The sequence below is a fragment of the Styela clava genome, chromosome 12 (genome assembly GCF_964204865.1).
Source record: "Styela clava chromosome 12, kaStyClav1.hap1.2, whole genome shotgun sequence".
In the NCBI taxonomy this organism is placed as follows: Eukaryota; Metazoa; Chordata; class Ascidiacea; order Stolidobranchia; family Styelidae; genus Styela; species Styela clava.
The window spans coordinates 1,127,633-1,147,584 of record NC_135261.1 but is presented as its reverse complement, the minus strand read 5'-3'; the positions used below and the strand labels follow the sequence as shown (position 1 = coordinate 1,147,584).

The 19,952-nt window shown below is 37.2% G+C and overlaps 1 protein-coding gene across 1 annotated transcript; it reads left to right on the top strand.

The window, feature by feature from the left end:
- The first annotated feature begins 529 nt into the window (after positions 1 to 529).
- On the top strand, positions 530 to 19,769 carry LOC120330048 (sulfotransferase 6B1-like). The gene is made up of 7 exons (XM_039396865.2): positions 530 to 893; positions 3,494 to 3,607; positions 10,442 to 10,551; positions 13,157 to 13,298; positions 14,599 to 14,714; positions 15,978 to 16,134; positions 16,505 to 19,769. The coding sequence occupies exons 1-7, from the start codon at positions 680 to 682 to the stop codon at positions 16,615 to 16,617; spliced, it is 966 nt and encodes a 321-aa protein (XP_039252799.2). The 5' UTR covers positions 530 to 679; the 3' UTR covers positions 16,618 to 19,769.
- Positions 19,770 to 19,952: the final 183 nt, after the last annotated feature.

Genomic DNA, 19,952 nt, shown 5'->3' with positions numbered 1-19,952 from the left:
TCTCTCTTATTTGAGCATTCGTACATATGTTGCGTGCATTTCGGTTTGTTTGGGTTGAATCGGCGTTTATATTCGCATAATATGTTATATGGAACATTTAGTTTGAAAAGAAAAAGGCGTGTCTATATAAACCAATGGCATGTGAAGTGTTCGTGCAGTCGCTTTGGCGTGCGCTGGTACGAGTTCAGTTGGACCTGAAAGTGAGAGAGATTTATTTAATATTTCCTAACATGAATTTAATATGTTGCTTGATAAGTATGGTACAGCATTGAATATTTTTTGTATGTTCAAATTTTGATTGCAGTTTTATAATTTATTTTAGCTAGCTAGCTATTGACCTCATGCAGTGAAAGTTGAATTACCTGATTTTGGAAAAATTTTCTGTTAATTTATTTTAACTTTATGTACAATATAACTGTACAATATTTGGCACTAGCAATAGTGGTATTGTTAACTATTGACCTTAGCCAGTAAGCTTCAATTGTCACCTGAATTAGAAAACACTTTATATCATTTTATTTACAGATTTAATGCAGTTTAATAGTTATGTTTATTCTATTTGGTCCTTCAGGAGAAAAAAAGTGAAACCTTTTTTTAAAAAGAGTAACAAGCTGAAAACAACTACTTCAAAGCCCTAAAACAAAACGGAATACTTCCTTGGAAATAAAAGTCTTACAAAATGGACGATTTTGAGGCTTCATTGCCGTCAAAGCTGAAGCCAGCGTTGGACGAAGTCGAAGAGTTTGAGCGTAACTGGGCAGACAATCGTCAAATCACTGAGTGGGACGGACATACTTTCACCCCAAACTTTTTTGCTGATACAGCAAAATATGCTTATGAGAAATGGTCGCCTCGTGAAGGGGATGTATTTATTATGTCTTTTCCGAAAACAGGTGAACAATTTTCTTTTCAGCAAAAAAATAACTGACTCAAAATTTAGGTTACGTAAAACACTCCTTTACGCTGTCACAATTAAACAGGATACGTAACTGGACATCACGAAAATTCAAGCCGTTTTAAATGACTTTAGTTTAACAAAACGTTTATTTTTGAATCATTTAATTTTGGTCCATGCTGCAGTACTATTGCCGCCAGCACATATAAATCCACTTATACAAAGGCAGAGAGAAGTAGTTATACGTATACGCGTTATTCTATAATAATTGTGAAAGTGTAATCCAAGACTTTTGAACCCCTCAAAAGTCTTGCTTCGGTATATTTGCGGATCAACTAACAAAAAAGCAAAATGAGCAATGGTTTAGTCTAGGCCGCCGGTTCTCAATCAGTAGGCCATGGGCCACATAAACATTTTCAAATGGGCCACGAGCCCACGAACATATTAAAAATTGCTAGAGTTATTAAATTGATATACAGTACAGTGATATGCAGTAGTTGTGAAGGGTGTCGCACAACAACGTCTAAGGCCATCAAGGTGTTGTACATGTGACTGTCTATGTTATGATGTTCATTTATTATGCAAAATGTTAATTTCTGAGACAAAAGGCAGATGCGTGCTAAAATACATAAAACGAATCATTAAAAGCAATCCATTAAAATCACGTATTGGAAATTCAGATCGTTCTCAAAATTATCCATGATTAATTTTCTCTTGATTTGGGAAGAACCTCATTATTGATAGCTTTAGGAAGAGGCAACATAATTCAATTTTACAATTACTGTTAAAAAAATTGTTCCACGGAAATGTTTATTACGGTTTTTTTTACGCTTGTACTTTGAACAAGGATATGTACATACGGCATTATCTACACCCAGTGGTTCCCAACCTTTATATCCTGTGGCCACCTTCCCGAGATTTTTAGCACTCATAGCCCCCGTTTATTATTCCATTGATATTTATAGTATTATTTTGATTGGTAGATTCCAAATCCCATTATGTCCAAACAATTCATGCTCAACAAAGATAAAATAATAATTTGGCAAATATGTGACAATTGAAATTGGACAAAAAAAATTGGGCTTGGAATCTTAAAAACAATAAATTAAAAAAAAAGGAAGATCGGGGAGTTTTCTAGTAAAAATTAGAAAAAAACAATTTTGCATCTGGAATGGTGGCCTCCTTCAACTTCTCTGTGGCCCTCTTGGCTGGCCACGGGCCCCGGTTGGGAACCACTGACCCACCCTGATCATTACACTCTGTTGGAGTTGTGTGCATTCAAATTGAACCGGTTATCTTTAATTGTCAATATGACGCCAATATAACTGTGCACAATGCACTACTGTACATTTCAATTTGATTCTTGTCTATCTAGTTAGTGTGTTAGTGATCGTTGCCGATTGCAATACAACTTGTAAGAAGCAAGCAACACAATTTTCACGTAATTCTACACTCCACAAGTCTACAGTAACGTGTTTGTATAAGACGGTTTGCAGGAAGTTGCATAAAGAATTTGCTTGTTTTTAATTGCCCCAAGTCTTAAGGGAGGTATTCATTGATAAAACTTACATAGCGGTTTCTTATATCATCATGTCGAGGTCGAGTCAATTTCATCAATTATTGAACCTTACTTACGCCATTTTGAGTCCAACAACATGTCCACCATTTTGGAAACGCATAAATATTCGCCCAAGAAAGATTTTCAGCCGTCCTGCCTGTTGGGTGGGAGCCAGCATCCGTTTACTGCCATGCCAAAACTTTTTTACTATAACTTCATTTATATAGAATTAACTGCCGTCCAATTGTTTTGCGTCATCAGGCATGCAATGGTTTAAGCAGTTCTTTGCATATTTAGTAACCGACCATAACTTCAGAGATAGGTCTTGTTCACTTCTAAGGGAGTGCGCGTAATGCATTGCCATCATTTCATATTTCGGTAGCACTCGGCATTACATTTGTCCATCGTAACCTTGCTTAGATATGAGTCTCCTTTACCCCTTAGTGTGTGTGCGTACCTTTGCTCAGAGACGAGTCTCCTTTACTTCTGAGTGAGTGTGCGCAACTTTGCTCGGAGATGAGTCTCCTTTACTTCTGAGTGAGTGTGCGTAACTATGCTCAGAGATGAGTCACCTTTACTTCTGAGTGAGTGTGCGTAACTATGCTCAGAGATGAGTCTCCTTTACTTCTGAGTGAGTGCCCGTAACTTTGCTCAGAGATGAGTTCTTTTTACTTCTGAGTGAGTGTGCGTAACTTTGCTCAGAGATGAGTTCTTTTACTTCTGAGTGAGTGTGCGTAACTTTGCTCAGAGATGAGTTCTTTTACTTCTGAGTGAGTGTGCGTAACTTTGCTCAGAGATGAGTCTCTTTTACTTCTGAGTGAGTGTGCGTAACTTTGCTCAGAGATAAGTCATTTTTACTTCTGAGCTAGTGCCCCTTAGCTAATAAATGATTCATAATTCTGAGTGAGTATGCGTAATGCACCGCCGCAATTCTATACGGTTTCAGTAGTTATTCTATTTATACTATTGTCTTGTTGGGTGTTTTGTTAAAAGCAAACCAATCGATTTTAGATATAACAAGGTCTTCATTATGTTTACAGGTACGCATTGGATTACAGAGATCGTTAAGCAAATCATATACAGACGTGATCCACACAGGCTAAAGATTGGTAGAAGATGGCATGCAGAATTGGCAATCATTGAGTTCGGTCCAGGTAGGCATGTGTGTTTGTATGTGTATTTGTGTGCTATCTGCTATGCAAAAGGCACATAAGGCACAATTTCCTCCTATAGATTGATTTAATATGACACGCGGAATTGGCAATCATAGAGTTTGGACAAGGTAGGCATGTGTGCGTGTGCTTTGCATGGGGCATACAAGGCGCGATTTACTATGATTAATTTAAGATGTGTGCTTCAAGTGTGTGTGCTTCGCCGCGTTCCCTCTACTGAGGCTAGCGCCTAGTTTGAAGAAAAGATTGGTAAAATTTGAGTTCTCCCGTAGTGTGTGTATCAGGTTAGGGTTAGGGCATAATTCTATTCCTATTTCTTATTTTAGTTCTATTACGAGTTGATGTAAAGTAGACAGACAAAATAAGTTACCTCGTATTGGTACACACACTTCTGGAGCGCCAAAATTTGCACATAATAGGAGCTGATTTAATAATCTCAGCTTTGTATTAACCTATGGATGTTGATAACCCGCCGCATCCGACATGTCATTCTGGTCCGCATATATCGGTGTAATCGAGTCAGTTTGAGCCCGACTTAAACCAAACATACCGACTCGTTTTTCGTTCCATACAATCGACATGCCATTCTGGTCCATACCAACTTATCTAACCACCTTTTATCAGTGTATAACTTGGTCACTCTGGACCCGACCTAAACTAAACAATACCAGGTCGATCCCGAACAAGTAACGCAAATGTTGTTTTAAGTCTTCATAGGTACCAAAGTTGTATTAGCTTAGCCGAATAGGAAGCACCAACTCTTGTTATGAGTAGGTGTAGTTCGTATTTGAATAGTTAAAAATCACGTTTGCAATCAATTTCTATTATGGATATTAAATATCAATTTGTTTTGCAATAAAATCGTGCCATATATGTCAAATTCACTATCGTTGTTTCACTGGAAGAATGACCGGTTTCACAGAAATAAAGTGACATTTCTTCACATGCCCGAGTCCCCCGATAGCTGATTAAGCCAGCCTACCGTTTTTCTTTTCTCTGGGCATAAATTCTAAAACGCTAATATAACCTAGTTTAAGTCAATTAAGTTACAAAATGAAGGTATAATAGGCCACGTCACAACAATTTTATTTTCATTCCACCCAGAATAACCTTTTCGCCCTCTCGTACTGTATCGAACTTTCCTCCTGGCAAACAGCCTATAACCGTTGCTAACACCTGTCGAATACTTCTTCATGAAGTGAGCAGTATTTGAAATATTAAACTCATCCTTACAAGGTTAGCGTACTCCAATGACTTTTTGCTCGGGTTAAAGTTTGAAACAGTATGATCAGACATATGGGTGCATTTTGCGAAAAACATGGGTGTTTGTGGTCGGGCCGTGCAAAGGGCTTCATATAGTCAGGATTAACGGAAAGTTTTCGGCGCTCCCGTAGTATGTAAACCAAGATGGCGGACAGCGGAACGTAGTATGTATACCAGGTTAGGGTTAGGCCATAATGTCATTCCAATTTTCCTCATTTTAGTTCTTTTACGAGTTCGGGGACTTGCCGAGTGACTCCCGTAGTATTTATACCTGAAAATATGGCCTAGCCCTAACCTGGTACATATACTACGTTCCGGTGTCCGCCATCTTGGTTCACATACTACGGGAGTGCCAAATTTTCTACTATTTGTAGAATTTTAAATTATGTATTGGAGATATTCGTTGCTTGGGTCGAAGGTCGTCAAAGTCTGATGCCAGATATCTGAGTTCATTTTTATGAATGGCTAAGCCATTTCATGTCAGGTCAACAAAAAACACGGTGTGAACTTTAGTTAGTCATTTTAATTACGCAATTAAACAATTCAGAAGCAATTAACTCAATGATATCATATATTATGACATCCTATTCTTTTTTGCTGCACCGAAAAAAGTTATGCCACTGATTGTGTCGAATTTATCGCTATATCATAAAACGAAAAGTACGGTAAAACATAATGTCATTTTCGTGTATGTACTGCTTGTTTGGAGTTTTCTTCATAACTTTATAGGCATCGCCATGTCGCTAAAGGAAAACTGGCACTCCCGTAGTATGTGTACCAGGTTAGGGTTAGGCAATAACTTTATTCCGACTTTCCTTATTTTAGTCCTATTACGAGTTCGGGGACTGTCCGTGTTAGCCAAGTGAATATACCCAATGTCCATAGGTTTCAGTCCCATTACACAATTTGATGTAAAGTAGGCGAACAAAATTAGTTACCTCCATATTGGTACACATACTTCTGGAGCGCCGTAAAACCACTACAAGTACTAAAAAAACGACTTTGACCTCTTGTATGAAGCCGTCTTTGAAGTGAAGTTTGAAGTGAAAATGCGTAGAACTTCCTATTTAAGAAATTCTTCCGATTGGCGCGGATATCCTTTGTGCGTCAGTTTGCTGAAATTACGCATAATTACACCAGATCATGTAGTGATTAAATTTTAAACTCACTGGTGCAGGTGTTAAGTTCAAATAGCAAAGTTAAGAAAACACCCACTTGAATAGAAAGAGACCCGCATATCCATAGGGACACGAAGTATCTGTTATCGGAATGCGATTAGAGAAAAAACTCTGGGACTTAATCAAGACATGACACCACATTTTATTCGACCATTTAACTCAATGACGTAATATTGGGACATCATAATTTCTAACACTTCTTATTCTATGTTGACTGATTGGAATCGATGAAAGGCTAGCACCGCATTTTATTCGAAATTAGAAAAATTTGAAATAAAACTACAGCGGGTATAGATATAAAAATTAATCTAATAGACTTTTATGCCACATATTAACATTCTACTATTATAAATTGGTAAAATATTTCAGAATTGCAGTTGGTATGATATTTCGAACGAAAATAAAATATTTCTAGTTGCAAAATAACATTCAACTTTACATTAATGGATCTCTAATCGCAGGTCTAGACATAAAAAACGAAAATAATAGACTTTCAGCTTACATATTGGCATTTGACTATCATAAATTTGCAAATTGATAGACAATTTCAGTTGAATATTTCAGAATTAGAGTTGGTATAATATTTCGAACGAAAATAAAATAATTCTAGTTGCAAAAATAACAGTAACCTTTACAATAAGCAATCTATAATGGCCGATAAAATTCTATACAGTTTCAGTGACTTTCTTGACTTCGTTAAAGATGGTTCTCCTTTGCTCCTGAATGAGTGTGCTTGACCTTGTTTTAAACAATTTTTTCCTAAAAAAATTATTGTGTGTCTATAATAACGTTAATGCTAGCTAATATCATTGTTTTGACTAATTCTTTGAACCTCGGGTCGTATGATGGCACAATGACACTTAAGAGATTCTGTAATTACCTGTTATGATGTAACAATACGTACGGTTCATTCAAGTTCGTTGGAATTTCAGCATGTTATTCCAATTTACCTGATCAGGACAGATTTTTACTTTGAAGGTTAGATAAGAAAACGTAACTTTGTCGAAATTTTATCACATCAGTTTTATACAAAATACCACATCGCAAAAGATAAGACATTATTTTTTGTCCTAGCCGAAGGAAAAGACTATATTTTAAAACAATTAATTTAATAATTTTAGTTTGAAATATGGGACATTTTATATAAGGAATTTCGCTATATTGAATGTTTCAAGCCTAATTGATTCGATGTAACTTAACGCAAAACGAATAACATGAATACGTGTAATAAAACACTGGAGTATGATAAGTCATGTCACCTAAGATAACGTAGCCCGGTTCAATACGGTGCGTAAGTTTCGTTTTTTTTAAACAGACTGAACTCGTTTCAACTGTGTATGTCTGAGCTATATCCATCGTAGTTTTGAAATGGATCCGCCAAAGATAGCACATCGCAAAAAGACTCTACTTTGGGAAGTGATTGATGGCCGTTACCTAAAGTACATCGCAAGTGGCACAACTCTAGGCATGATTTTAGGATGACCATTACTTAAATAAAATACATCGCAAAATAACGTTTGAGCATGGTTTTAGAATGGCCATCACAAAATACATTGCAAAGTGGAACTACTTTTAAGAAGGATTTTAAAATATCTAAAGTGCATCGCAAAACAACGTTCGGGCATGATTTCAGAATGACCGGTACTCAAATAAAAGCGCATCGGTAATAACACCACGTTTGAGAATAGTTTTAGATTGGCCGTTACTTACAGTGCATCGCAAAGTTACACTACTTCTGGGCTTGATTTTAATGAGGCCGTTACGTAGAGTAACTTGATAACATTATATTTTGGCTTCTATGCTTCTATACAAAGAGAATGTTTCTTGTATACTTTCCGACCCACGAGAGGTGTCAAATGAGTTCGTCTGTCTGCTTTGAAAATTTCAGCGAAACTCTGCAACGATATCACGTAGCATTTTACTGACTTATCGCCCTTCAGACAAAATTTAAAATCATTTGCAAAAAAGCGAAAATCATCCATCATTATGTCGGATAAAACAATTAAATTATGAATAATTCGTGTGACTCATACCGTTTTCATATACTTTCACTGATGTGTGTTAGTAATAATTCGCCTGGCTAAGGTCAGATTTATTGTATATATGAATTTTTTTGCTATATCGTTGCTGTTGTTGGTAAAACGCTTTATTACAGCCCTAGATAGACCAAAAAAGTTTGAAACTTAAAGGTGGGAAACGTCACTTGAAGGCTATTATTTATGTTTATTTATTTTTTAAAGTTTGTATTCATTATGTCAAAAATGTTGCCATTTGAATAATTTTTAATATGAATAAATTTTTATCGATTCGAGAGCGTATCTTTTACTAGCACATAGCACAATGTAATGCGGTGGTTCCTAACCAGGGGTTGTGTGCCCCATTAGAACGCCACAGAGCACTTAAAGGGGGGGACAATGCTAGACGCGAAACTGATTTTGCATTTCCCTGTACAAGGAAGACCCCGTTCTAACTAGTTTCATTTGTTAAAAAGGATTCACAATGCACAGGAGGTTTAAACTTAGTTGAGCATGAAAATTTTTGAATGAGTGCTAAAAGTCTCTGATATAGGGTAAGGATTAAACATACTCACTGATTTAACAAGAAATTTACTATGTTAATTGCTTCTATAGTTTTGCTTAAACTCCGGTGCCTTGCTGCACTCTAAAACAAATGTATTTATATATCTCATGTCTGAATAACTCTAGTGACTTGTTGCACTTGAATGTATTCATGTGACTCCCACCTGACTTGAATCAGATCGACTTGAGTCTTGAACAAATATAACTCCATATCATTTTGTGTAGATTCGGGAGTCTGGCTTCACACCGACACTAATAAATTTCTGTACTGTTTCGTTTTCATACACACAAACACGCTCAAACGCGAAAAAGCCTTTACTAACTTCGTTAAGGACAAAAGTAGGTTTTTCAGTAAAAAGCTGGGGAACACGAAGTGTTGAGAATCTACGGAAGAAGGCCGCGAATCACGAAAAATTGATGTCATTTACCAGTGATCGGCAATCTGCGGCTCGTTGTTCTCGGATCTCTGGCTCCCTTGAATCAAAGTGGCTACAACAGTTTCGTTGTTGGATTAAATGAAAATGGATGTGTGTGTGGGGGGGGGGGGGGGGGCATAAAGTCGGTTACTACTCACTAATCACACATCACGGCTTGTGTAAGTCGAGAGCGGTAAATATAGGTTCCATTAGGGTGATTCAAATATATCAAGACAAATTTTTCCTTTTTTTTTCTCGTAATTTATTTGACTTCTTTTTAGTAATAACTATAATATTGCATCATAAGTGGTTTTCTTGGAAGTTTAATAGCCACTGACATTAGAATGGATATTGCTGCTCTGAGTCGGGTTGAGTTCGACGAAAAAGATAACAAATGGCTCTTTCAATGCCAAAGGTTGCGGACTCGCGCTTCTTCGAAAATACATTATTCAAACTCTCGGATATGAGCGGGCTTCCTATTATGATTATTCACGTTTAATATTGTGACGCAACAGTGATTGAACCCGCTCGAACTTCTCAATTATTCTCTCGTTTTAAACGAGAGAAAGTTCAGACGAGGTCAAGATTTGGTGAAGGAATTCGCCGCAAAAGTTTTCGGCAAAGACTTTCTATACTTTAAATCTTACACTCTGAACCAGGGGTTAGGCAAGGGACATATTTATTATGCAGGGTTGTGCAACCTGCGGCCCGCGGGCCAATATTGAATGTTGTTCGGCCCGCGGAACGAGTTTTTAATTTAGATTAATCTGGTACATGCGCGTTATTCCAATTCCCTTGGGTTGCAAAGCCTATCCGGTGTCCAATTCCTTATCTATGGCAATGACGTTACAATGCCCGAACATTTCCAAAAACTGTTGTGCCTGCCATTACTAGAAAACCTATGTTGAATATAGGTGCAGCCCCCGGTTTTGCCCAGTTATTACTCATCGATTTTAATCGGTAAGTTGATAGGTATTTGTCCGTATGTCTGTGTGTTAGATGCACGCGATATCTCACGAAAGCGAGATTGAATCTTCTCCAGATTTTGCATGTGCATTCATCATATGTCGGGTCAAAAGCCTATTGATTTTGGATGAAATATGTCCTATAATTAGCGAGTTATTAATTAATTAGTGATGGGACACAATGTGTCACTATGGAGTAAGAGCGCTGTTTTGGGGATCCCCTAACTTTCGATCGATAAGTCTTCGGTCTCTGACCGATATTCTCGTTTGTATCTGGTTGCGAACCCTGATGTGGAGCAACGTTTCCCGGCCGGGGTTTCGAAAATTAATTCAAAATTCACGTTGTCCACACATTGATTTGTGCCCTGTCATCCTCAAATGTACGACGTTCATCGTTTTATTCATTGTTTTTCAGCATCAAAGTTTCAAATCATCGATCACCTCCCCGTCCCTCGTCGAATCTTCTCCTGCCATCTACCGGCCCATCTTATAAATCTCGAGAAAATAAGAAAATGTAAAGCAAAGGTAATTATGTTTCTTAATTCTAATCTCTAGATAATTGACGTGCTTGAACATTACTGTATGTCTAGACCGTGGTCGAACGAAACTTTACAAAAATGTATTTTTGTTAGGGTTGTTCGTGCTCAGCATGACTTTTGAAACCCCTTCGAAGAGAACAGTTTGTGCTTTTAAAAAATAGGGTTATTTTAGATGAAATGAAATTTACTACATTAATATGAAATTTATTTTCTTATTGGGGTACTACTGTGCAATTTGGTTTACTCAAAAACCTTTGTATTATGTGTTGAATGTACACTAGATACAGATTACGTACTGGTAAAATGTAATCATGATAGGGTTAGTAAGATAACTTACTTTCTTTGCTTTACTAAATAGGGGAAAATATATGACATTAATTTTACTCCATCACGTAACGCATCGGGGGGACAACGGCCTTTGTAAGGTCCATACTGAGGCTCACGTTGTGTTTTATAAATGGAGGTAAAGATGACGACGTTGGTGTCTTTTGCCGTGACAATTCTGATTAATTTTACTTTATAATTTGTTCATTAACCAACGTCTGCAGGGGTCTCCTAACTCAAAATCCGTTTCACAAAATATTGCTTTAGACATCGTTTAGATATTTTTAGTCGTGTGGACATAGTGGTTCAAGTATTATTAACCTTAACCATGTTGGAATCGCAGGATCAAAATCTCGGACCATTTTAAAAACGATGGAAGTTTTCATTCATCCCTTTTCAGTTATGCCTTGTGGTAAATTGTATCGACTTATTTATTTTTATCAGAATATCCCCTTTCTGGAATGATACAAAGTGATTCCGCGATGTTACGTCGTCTGCTAAAATGACTGTTTTCTGTTACAGCATAATTGATTTTTGTGGGCAGACGACCGAGTTCAAATAGGTTCAATTCCATTCGATTTTAATCAACCTTGCGCAATGTCGGGGAAGAAATGTGACTCACTAATGAGTAATCATTCGAGTATTGCCAGACTTGGCGAAAGCCTTGCGCGCAATTCCAGAAGTATGAGTCAAGGGTCGGTCCGCATTTGTGTTAAAATATATCTTGCCAAGTAAGAGTTTCAAATGGGCTCGTTTGCAGACTTAGCCCATCCTAAATTCGTAGTTCTGAAGTTATATTATGAATCTCTAAATATACAAGAATTGGAGATGAACTTGAACGCCAAGTATAGCGTTTTTTCGTCACTATTGGAGTCGACGTCTTGCTTGGCAAAATCTGACGAATGCTTTCCCATTGTACTCTAACTTTGTTATGACGAAATAATCGATTTTTCACTCGACGCTGACCGAGTTCATCTGCGTTCAATTTCATCGAAAACCTGTGTACGCGATTTTGATTTTATTTAGAAATACAACATTTTTTTTAGAATTAAACCAGGCTGTAATAAATTGGGTTGGCAGTGCCAAACTCGAAAGAATCTAATCTTCTCAAGCCTCAAGTAGTAGTAACTTCGCCTTTTTGCACTTTTTACCCTGTTAGCTAAGCTTGTCATTCGATTTCCCTTCAGTGTACTTGATGGTGCTCATTTATTGAAAAAAAAAAATAGCAGATTACCTCATTATGTTCATTTAATGCCGATGCCTTTATTTGTCGGCAACTAGCTGTTCGTCAAGTCTCGCGTATTTGTTGTCTGCTTCTAAAGAGACTTGCTCGCAGTTAAAGTGTGAAAACGTTTATCACAGTTGGAAACTATATGAAATGAATTTAAAAATGAAAAATATAGAAACACGTTCGACTACGAATCGGTTGAAAACCTTAGACCGATTTTTAATATTACCGCTCCCACGTTGCACGGGACTTATTTTATAACAAAGAATGACTCATGATTAGCAAATGCTTCCATACACAAGCCATTAACTAATTCTGCTTGATTCCTCTGAGAAATAGATCCAATAGTTCGCTTACGGCTTTGCTCTTAGACGTAAAGTCGAGATATATAGGAGTTCTCTATTAAATGGTTTTAGTGGTAGCAGTTGATTATTGTGTTAGGCTTTACTATGTTGAGTTGCTGGTTGAAAATTCGGGTTCGCGCCTCATACCCGATACTTTTCTTGTCTTTTTTCATAGACATCTCTATTTGGAGTATAAATACAGGTTCTAGGAAAATTCGCCGCAGGAAATTTCGCGATGGGAAATCTCGCCGCAGGAAATTAGGCCGCATAGGAAAAATCGCCGCAAGAGCATTTTTCTGTAAAACTAGTATTTGTGATGAAAACAGTTAGGTTAATGATGTACCTTTTTATTTAAAAATGATTCGGTATTTAAGAGCATACCCTAACCCTATAAATCCAACTGTTTTTACCACAAATACTTTTTTACAGCAAAATGCTCTTGTGGCGATTTTCCGTGCTATCACAAATACTTGTTTTATTTAATGTTTTTGTTTGGAGCTCGGGACTTTGCTTCAAGGAAACATATTATCCTCGCATATAAGTCGATCTCCTAAAACAGCCGATACCGGTATCGGCCACTTTCTGCATTTTCCCGGTCCGCGGATAACCTTCCGTTTCTAAGTTTGTCCCCCGGTCAATCAACTTTAGGAACCATTAGTTTATATTCACTAAACCTTTTATTCTATTATGTCTAGATTATTTATATCTACCGAAACCCTAAAGATCAAACAGTATCCTGGTATCATTTCTCAAGAAAAGTTCCGCACGCGAAATCTCAGCAGTTCAAAGATTTGTATCCTGATAACTGGGAGCAATTCATCGATAACTATTTCAGCGGTAAGATTAGATAGGATAGGATGGGATAAGAGATTAAAGTAATAATATATTAGTGTTTCTTATTAAATATAAAAATTACATATATTAAATTCGATCCCTCCACTTTCTCCAAAAAAAGCGACCAAATTTCTAAATTTTGTTTTCAAATAAATTGAGATAATGAACCATAATCGTTTAATTAATTAAGTGATACAGCGATGCCCGAATCTGATTGCCAAACAGTGGTATTAGCTACGATTTAGCTCAGGTGCGCTATCTTACGGAGGTGTAATATCTCTACCAGATGGTAAGAGTAAACTGACCAAGAATGTCCGCTCGAATTCTTTATTATACTGCGTGTTAGTGGCTATCTGCCTTGTGTCTTGTGCACGTATATCTAATAGGTTAACCATTTTTGGTAAATCTACTACACTTTGAAGATCATTATGTTTTGCCAGGGTTTGCTTTTGTATATATTCAAAGTTTACCCGCTCTAGAAGTATATGTACCAATATGGAGATAACTAATTTTGTTCGCCTACCTCCCATCAAGTTGTGTAAAGGAACGGAAGTCTATGGGCAGGGGGAATATTCACTTGGTTAGTCCTCGAATTCGTAATAGAACTAAAATAAGGAAATCGGAATAAAATTTGTGGTCTAACCCTAACCTGGTACACATACTACGGGAGTACCATTTAGAAACAATTAAATTACTGCTGAGGTGTTTTTAAGTGTCGGAACCCCTACCCGTACATCCTTCTGTATCACACATAGCAATTTTTCAAAAGTTTGAAACGCTTTTTAGACCCTCAAGACTCATGAAAACTAGGGCTGGGCATTTCGAATCGAATAGTAAATTATTCGAATCGGTTCAGACTGGAATTTCGAATCGCCGTCATCTTGTTTTTATCTTTCCGCTAATGGTCGAGGTGAATTCCCCAATTTGTTTTCATTGGAGTCATATTTTTTCAACGGAATTCTAACATATGACTATTTTCTTTAGTGAGTTATTGATAAAACGTGTTTGTTATTTTGTGTGAACGCTCAGTAATCTATCTGGGTGATTTATTCTATGTCTTCGGTTATTCATTTGTTGAGAGGACCAATTACTATGATAAAGTGGCTTACAATTTTATATTTTCAAGTATTCGAGATTCGATTCGATTCGAAAAAATTATTCGATTCGATTCTGAAATCACAAGTTATTCGAAAATGCCCAGCCCTAATGAAAACACACGTTTCCAACTCTTTGAAAATTTCTGACTTCGCCCCCAATCACAGGTATATAAGTATCACATTTATTTATTTCTGATTTTCTTCAGGTAAAATGCCGACAGAGCTCCGGCAAGGTGAATGGTATCCTGATCATATAAAGAGCTGGTGTAAACACAAAGACGATGAAAATGTAATGTTTGTCTCATATGAAGATTTGTCTAAGGTAAGCAAGAGAAGGTTTCAATTCATAGACTCGATAGCCCAAAGTATGATTTCCAAAAATGGGCCCTTGGGCTTTTCAGAGGGCCACGGAGGGGTTCATTAGAGACATGAGCAAAGATCTTCACTAGGTAATATTTGCACTAGGTAAGATTTGTTGTCTAAGGTAAACCAAGGAATGTTGAAATTTTTTTACCCCTGTATTATGCGAACCAAGATGGCGGACACCGGAACGTAGTACGTGTACCAAGTTAAGGTTAAGCTATTTTTTTTTCAGATTTTCCTTTTTTTAGTTCTTTTACAAGTTCGGGGACTATCCAAGTGACTCCCGTAGTATTTGTTATTTGAAATTATGGCCGGACCCTAACCTGGTACACATACTACGTTCCCGTGTCCGCCATCTTGGTTCGCATACTGCAGAGGTAACAAAATTTGTAAGCGTGATAGATAGCTCAAGGCAAACTTTCTCAAAAAGGGTTCTTAAGTCCCTTCAGGAGGACACGAGGCAGTTCTCTAGGAGACGGGAGCAAAACCTTTCACCGGGTAACATTTGCGATTACTGCAATAATTCAAAGTAAATCGACTGTGATTTTCTAGGCATCCAGAGATGGTTTCACTTTGCAGGCGCGATGGCCCAAGGCAAAATTTATCAACCTACCAAAGGTAGATCTTTAGAGGGCAACGGACCCTCACCATTTGCAATCAATTCGTTAATTAAAGTAATTACTAGATGTTTGTGTAATTCCCTTCTTCCCTGTCCATAAATACTTATATATGAATATTTGTCCGGGAAATACCTCAGTACAGGTTGAAAAAATATCTCATTTATTCATCTCCCATGGGGCTCTATTATGTAACGCAGGACTGACCAGCGCGTGATGGTAAGCGTATGCCGAACGCTTAACTCTGCCAAGTAAGGCTGGGAATTTCATTCGAATAGCAGACCGAACAAAAATTTCGAATATCCGCCTTTTTATTTTTCTGTCAGCCGAAAGTCGAGGTGAATTTCTTCATTTACTTACAATGCAATTCCGACATTTGTTGTTTTTCTTCCTCAGCGAACTGTCTGAGTGATGAAATCTATGTTTTCAGTAATTTATGTGTCTGGAGGACCTCACACAATAAAAAATCACATACGATTACATATTTCCCAAAGTCCCAAATATTCGAGATTCGATGCGATTCTGAAATCCCCAGCTAACAACTATGACACAGCTATTACGGTACGACTATAATTCGCATATTTATTTTTCAATTTCCTTTTTAGAATATTTTATCCGAAGTTCGCAGAGTTGCGCGATATCTCGGAGAGGAACTGACAGACGAAGAGATTCTTTCAATCTGTGAGAAATCTTCGTTCGAATATATGAAGAAGTCATCCACGGGAACTCCACTGCAAGATATTTATGAGCTGTTTAGAAAAGGTATTTGAAGTGGATTTTATTAAATATTCCATAGTAATGAAAACTAGATATAATGACCACATGACAGACTCTTTTTGGAGTTGCAGTTTCTGTTTTTTTTTTCATTCAAATCTTGGGGGGGGGGGGGGGCAACGGGGTGGGACCACAATACCAGCACAAACTGATTTTACTTTTCTGATTCTGTGTTGTGCGTCAGATAATTCTCATATCAGTATAACACTGAAAACCCCATATGGTGAATAAGAAACACTCTATGTGCGTGTATGTGTGTTCTTATGTTTGTGTGTGTGCGGGGTGTGAAACTTAGCTGATTTTAAAATTGATAGCGTCTTGTATCGTCTGTTAACGGTAACTTTTAATTTCCTCTCAGGTAAAGTCGGGAACTGGAAAGACTATTTTACGTCCGAGCAGTCCGAAAAAGTCGACCGAATAATAAAAGAAAAACTATCTGGCACTGATGTTGAATTTACGTACGAGCTATGAGAAAACCACTGAACAAGATATCAGGAGTTCGAATCCCACTGGTGCAGATAGATGCCTATTATCTGGTTATTGCTACCTCATTGTATATTTCAACAGATTTCGGCGCAACATTGCCTAGCTGTTTTACTTCACAGATATTATAAAAGGCTTCTTCTGTACTTTTGAAATTCTTTTTTTCGCAAGAAAATTTGCATTTGCTCAAAGCCAGGACATGTGCACCCACTCAGAAATATACGAGATTGATCTCTGAGTACAGTTACAGAAGGCAAGTACTGCTAAGTCTGTATAGGTATAACGTGTATAATTGTGCGTCGGTAAATACTAGGATAGGATAAGATTTACATATTTATCCCACGGGAGAGGAAAGCCGATAGGATGTGATTTACATATGATAAGACGGCTTAATCATTTTCATGACCGGTTATCAGTCATTGTCGGGTATGGAATTAGTTAACGATAGCCAGTTATTTGTTTTCGGAACCATGGACTTGATGGTGAGGAAGCCGTAACTGATGAGTTGTTACGTTAACTAACCTACAGCAACGAGGAGTCCAGCAATCCTCTCACACATAACTATTTCCGCATAGGATTTTAACCCATGAACCAACGTAGAGGTGCGGTTGCGAGCGTATTCCTGATGCTTAGCACCGCCGAGGACGTCCCTTCAAAAAAATTTCTAAACCCCTTGACTGGCTGGGAACTCTTAAACGTAAGGACAGATGTTTTTTTTTCGACAATTTCAGTTATGTGGACTTTTTGTGACTGTTTTTTATTTGCCCACATTGACTTTAACGACAGGCTATTTTATTTCACAGTTATTATATCGGCCTTCTTTTGAACTTTTTAAAAAATTTTCCTCCAAGAGAAATTCTTGGTCGTCTTTCTCGATTGGCTGTGAGTTACCATCCGTTTATTGTCGGTGTACGTTTTATATAATATGACAATATTATTATTCAGTTATGTTAAATTCAACAATTTTCAGCTTTTTTTTTTTCTGGACAGTTTGACTTTATATCTCGCGTTAAGATTATGACTTCTGATTACTATCCGTTTATTTCACACATTCTAAACCAGGCAAAGAGATTTTTATGACAAGGTTTCTTATCAGAGTGATATGGAATCCGCTTATATCTTTTTTAAAGATTGCTCCAAAATCCCGTGTCAACAGTATGAGTTAACCAGGACCAATTCGCATGAACTCTGGCAGTGGAAACCCGCATTGTTGTGCGCATTGTTATATATATATATGATAGCAGTCGTTTCCCTGATATAAATGTGCTGACCGTCGACTGAAAAATAGGTATGTAAGTAAAAAATGATGGATCGAGGAACTAACCCGGCTACTATTTAGTAAAAAATTTCTCGACTCCTATTCCAAATTCGAATAGCGAAAATACCAAATTTAGATATAAAAAAAAACTTAAAAGCATATACGTATAAAATACATCTTGAGATTCCGTCAGAAATGTTGACTTCAATCGTTGCTATAAGAGACCCGAGTCCAGCAATACTAAAACGCAGAATAGCCCACACTGAATTCAAGCCAGCTTCTCTCGTATAGTGCAAAGCAGTTGTTCTCAAACGATGGGAGGCGCCAAACAAGGGGGGCGTAGACCATTTTTTGAGAGACGTGAAGCTACTCAAAAATAAAAATATAAGTTAGATTTGATCTTGTCCGCTTTATTTTGGATATTTACATTTCTTTATTGTTTAGAGATTGCAAAGAGCTGTTGTGGTTATTGTTATTTTCATTATCTGTTATATTACTTTCGCCTTACCATCTCTCATTTGTAGCTTTTTGTTAGCTAGTTTTTTTTTTTTTTTTTGAGGTGGGGCGCATGTCCTGACATATTCTGTAAAGGGGGGCGCATGTCCTGACATATTCTGTAAAGGGGGGCGCGGCTTTGAAAGTTTGAGAACCTCTGAGCTGTTCGATATCAGTCGTGTTTCTTACATATATCACACCACGCCAGCTTACTCTCGTCTCTTGGTTGATTAAAAATTTAGTCTTTGAGTTCAGATTCAATCACAATAAGCCAACCGCCGAGCCGCCTAGTTTAACTAATATATCCGTTTAATTATATCTGTTATTTGTTTTCATTTATTTGGGTTCTCCCGTGGTATGTGTACCAGGTTAGGGTTAGGGCATATTTTTATTCCGATTTCCCTTATTTTAGCTCTGTTACGAGTTCGGGGACTGACTGTGTTATCCAAGTGAATATACCCCCTACCCATAGATTTCAGTCCCTTAGCGCAGCTTAGTCAAGTTCATTTTTTCCAACTTGATGTGAAGTAGGCGAACAAAATTAGTTACCTCCATATCGGTACACACAATTATGGAGCGCCTTTATTATAGCCCGATTTATAAACAATTTTTTGCTAATATTTTAATCTTTAGGATTTTTGCTTCGAATTTATCAATTATCTGACGCGATGGGCATTGTTATTGATATGGTCCAAGCACACGGCATATCAAAATTACAATTATTTTAAAAGTGCCTCAAGTTTCATTATTCGTTTTTCTGCCCATTTTTGATTATTTCCTTGTTAAATATATTTTATTGAATCTTTCTCCAATAATGTTCCCGCCTTTTTTTTTAACAATTGTTACGTTTCAATGCACTATTATTATTAAACAATACCGTTTGAATTATGTTCAATTACCGAACTGTTTATATCTCGTCAAACTTTGCCATGATTCCCAGCGAGTTCGCTCGCAGTAATAATAACGTAAATAATAACGTTACACCCAATAAAAAAAAAATTACCTAACTTCCAGTCTGGTTTCATCAGTAAATAAAGAAAGAGTTACATCACAAAACATGACGTCATAATATGCCTTAGTATGTGGAATTCGAGATGCATTGCAGGTCTCAATAGGGTTGACCACTACTAAAAAGAAAAGTGACGTCACAATATATGACGCCATACTAATTGTAAGCCTGATAACAACTACTTAATTCATTTTTCTGTAGTTTGTAAATCACAAGCAAATTTCTCCCAATAAAACTCTCGGGACCTCATTGGAAACCCTGTGCTCGATAGAACTCAATTGGGAATCAAAATACTGCACACGCTATATACCGTGTGAACCTTCTTTCGCTTCTGAAAATAAAGTTTTAACTTTTAATTGAATAAACCTGAATGCTTTGTACGACTTTGATCTGGGTGAGCGAGAGCGTAGATTACAGAAAAGCGAAGATTTTGGTGATAAAAGAGTCGCATGGTGCCAGTGTTTGGAGGACCTGTACTAAAGTCTACATTTATCAAATATATATATTTGAGTCTAACTAAACCAGACGTTCCCAAACTGTGTGCCATTAATGAGGACAAGG